General features: G+C 27.8%; 1 protein-coding gene across 1 annotated transcript in view; it reads left to right on the top strand.

The window, feature by feature from the left end:
- Positions 1-3,266: 3,266 nt before the first annotated feature.
- The window catches only part of LOC108686305 (inactive hydroxysteroid dehydrogenase-like protein 1), a 29,891-nt gene continuing 29,320 nt past the window's right edge, over positions 3,267-3,837 (top strand). Inside the window, 2 exon segments of the mRNA XM_018191550.1 lie at positions 3,267-3,301; positions 3,377-3,557. Coding sequence (XP_018047039.1) covers positions 3,410-3,557 — 148 coding nt within the window. The 5' untranslated portion in view covers positions 3,267-3,301; positions 3,377-3,409.

The following is a 3,837-nucleotide window of genomic DNA, read 5'->3' as shown; positions in this document are numbered from 1 at the left end:
TATATATATATATATATATTTAGCGGAATCTATGACAATAAATTACATTGTGTGTATCGATAGTCACAAATTAGAAATTATAATGTATAATGATTTTATTGTTAAAGGCGAAAAATTTAGTATCTTAGAAAAACTGTATTTGAATCCTTCATAACACGACTAAAAAGTAAGATATTAAGATAAAAAGAATACATTTTGTAGAGGATGAACAGTAGAAGTATATTCATGACTTCTAATTTCGAGATAACGTTAATCTTTTTTACAAGAACATTTTAAATATAACAAAAGAGCCATTTTTGCACATTAAATCTTAGTTATTTCGAAAACCTGACGTACTAGTGAAATTTAATTTGCGGCATCGTTTCCAGCATCCAAAAATCTATAAAAAATCATATTTCCTGAAACGTTTTTTCGTAAATTAATATTATCTTTATTCACAGTTTGTGAATGTAGCATCAAATTCATTTATTGACACTATGATTTTATCGAATGGTGAAAATGTGATATGTAGTTCACATCAATTTATAAATTTGATGTTGGTGTCGCTAGCCTATGTGACTTTCGCTTGTCACGCGAAAAAGGTCGCCATAGCCCTTCTCAGATTTCTCTCTGTCCGCTGCGAACCACAATCCATACATCAAAAATCTCTTATAGAAACGCATGAATAAAGATAGATCGTTGAGAGGACCATATCGAGCAAAAATCAATATTCAAATGAAAATAATGGTATACAATAATAAGGAGCATTGTACTATACCAAAACAGATGTCAAAATTAGTCAAACAGTTATAAATTAAAAAATACAAAGAAGGTCAACTGATGTGATATGAATTCCCATAGATCACATCTTGTTTACAATGTTCACATAAGCATAGTAAGAACTCAGTGTCAGATTTTGAATTCAAACTACTCTTGCGAATTAATGTGGAACATTTCAGACAAATCTTTTTCCAAAATATCTCTCTATCCAAGATGTTTACATTTTCCCAATTGAAATCATGTACTGTAACCTATGTTTCATGATTACCGATGGGTTGCTGATTTTCTTATTTATATTATTACGGTGTTCAGCAATTCTAGTTTTGAGTTTTCGTCCAATCTGTCTTATATAGGCATTACAATCCCTACAAATCTTATATATCACATTCTTATTACAACCATGTGGAAGTACATCCTTTTGAGATTTAATGATCCTTCAAATTTATTCATACTAAACCATGTCAGTTTAACATTTATATTTTTTGTGATGTTTTTAAATTTCCCATAAAGATGTGGAAGGAATGGAATTGTGAACCACGTAGTTTTCTCTTCATTGTTAGTAATGTCGGCAATCTGCTTGTCTCTTAAGTTTCAGTAAAGATCTCAATCGAAAATTTATCGTGTCGAAAATAAACTTCATGGGCTAATCATTTTCCAAAAAGATATATATAATAAATCTGAGATTATCTTCATGAAATTTCGGATGTGATAATAGTATCGTTTTATCTACAATGCCCATTAGAACACTTCTCTTTTGTGAGAATTTTATTGAATGGAGAGATAAGAAACTCAGGTACCTACCCGAAAAAGTTGATTTATGAAACACATTAAATTCTATCGTCATTAATGATTGTAACATCCAAAAAATTTAGTCTATTCCCTTCAATTTTTAAGGTAATCTTGGATGTGATGCATTAAACATTTCTAAAACCTATCGATTAAATTGTGAGATACAGCAGTAGCAATGTCATTATTTAATTATTCAACTAATTAACGATGCTTCGTAAATTTGAATTTGAGGAGGCTTCCTTAGCTGCGGACTTGGATCTTATCGTGAATAATTTTTAATGTGTGCTAGTTTTTATTTTGTATGTAATCTTTAATAGTTTATCTCGTTTTTTTTCTATTGTTTTCTTTTCTAGCGCTACAATTTAGTTATATTATAATTTATATTCAGTTATATTATTTCAACCTTATGCTATATTTTCACCTTGTGCTATTATTTCACCTTGTGCTATATTTTCACTTATATTATATATTTTTTTATAGGATCAGACTCATATTTGCGTTTTCCGTTCACTTGTAATCAAAGGATATTCATTCTTTTTACTAAAATTGATATTATAAGCATTTTAATGATTGACTGCAAGTAGCTATTATTCGCGTACGTTCTTTTCCGTTATACATTATAACTGTGAACATTACTATAATTGTTTTTAGGTTATCAGCGTTTGCCTTAGAGAGCGAAATATATTTTATTATGTTTTTGTTTTTTTTTCGACTGTTATTGATTATGTATGTTTTTATTATTGAGAATGATCCGGTCTATTGCTAGCATTCTTTATTAAACATTTTTAACTTAAAACATTTTCGTTTCTTTTGTTTTTTGTATATTTTATATTATCGAGTTTTGTTTTATATAATAATTTTTGGTAGCCCTCTTTTTTCTTTGTTTTCTAATTTTTGATGTTATTTGGACATCGCTGAGGATGGCTCGAACTGAGCTGAAACGTCTGATTTCATCATATTTGTTGTAAGGTCTTTGAAATACGTTGTTAACGTATAACTTTAATTATTGTGTTTTAATTTTTGTTCTCAATTGCCTATCTATTAATATATGTTTATTAATTAAAAAATGTATATTTATATAGAAATATTATGTAATTGTAAATATATGCTATGAAAATATTATGAGAAAACTGATATAGAAATAGAAAAGAAAATTTGTATACACATATATGCCCTAAAATAAATTTAAAATACAATAAATAAAAAGAAATCTTTCTTGCTCGGTTTTCTATGTTGCTCTTGTTCACTTTTTCACTTCATCACTTTTTTACAAGAATTAGACCAGTCTTTCGAAGTTTCTTACACAACATTTCATGAAATGGACATTACACTTCCCTCCAAATTTCTACTCTGAATCATGTGTGCTTGAAAGACAAATGTTTAAATGGAACATTGAAATGTTATTATTTAAATAGAGAGAGAAATAGAGAGAGAGAGAGAGAGAGAGAGAGAGAGAGAGAGAGAGTAATAAAGAAGGAGAAAATGAGACAGGGCAACTTATTTCACGCATACGCACTCCATTTTGGCCAATATAAAAGCAGGAGAGTTGCGCTACTGTATATATTGTGTTTAATATTTTCAGAGTTTAGTTTTACTTCAGCTTTCGTTCCTCGAACATCTCTCACCGTGTGAGCATTGAAAAAATAAAAGTGAGAGTGAATAAAAGATAAGGAATGAAAAACAAGGCATCCAAAAATGGATTTGAACACAGAAGAAATCCGCGAAACGCATAATCTTTATATAAAAAGGACTCGTGGAAGTCTCAAGAATATTATCAAAGGAAACTGTTCTTTTGTGATTTTTAATAATAAATATTTTTCTTTTTTAGGTAATTACAAGAGAGCGCGAAATAACGAAAAAAATGTTAATAATAATAGCATTTTGGCTGTTAGTTATTTTAATTTGTTTTTGGATTTTATTTGATACTTTTCATGTTTTATGGGAAATTATTATGCAAATATACAATAAGAAGACAATCGATTTGCAAACAAAGTTCAGTGAATGGGCAGGTAAGTCTAAAAAAAATTATATGTCTCTTAAATTTTAATTAGCTTTATAAATATTATTTAATTTATAAATATCACTTAAATTATTGAAAAATCTTTGATTATTAATTGTAATATTTTATTTTATCATTTTGGACATAATAGGACATTTGCAAAACAAAAAAAGCAATGAACGTTTCGCAAAAAATAACTAAAGAAATTTTTTATTAATTCCAATATAAAAATAAATTATGTTTAAATATTATTTAAAAAAATATAAAATTAGAGTAATTGAAATCGGGAT

Source organism: Atta colombica, unplaced genomic scaffold (genome assembly GCF_001594045.1).
Source record: "Atta colombica isolate Treedump-2 unplaced genomic scaffold, Acol1.0 scaffold173, whole genome shotgun sequence".
In the NCBI taxonomy this organism is placed as follows: Eukaryota; Metazoa; Arthropoda; class Insecta; order Hymenoptera; family Formicidae; genus Atta; species Atta colombica.
Note: the sequence above shows the minus strand (reverse complement) of the source record. Positions and strands in the feature narration are given on the sequence as shown.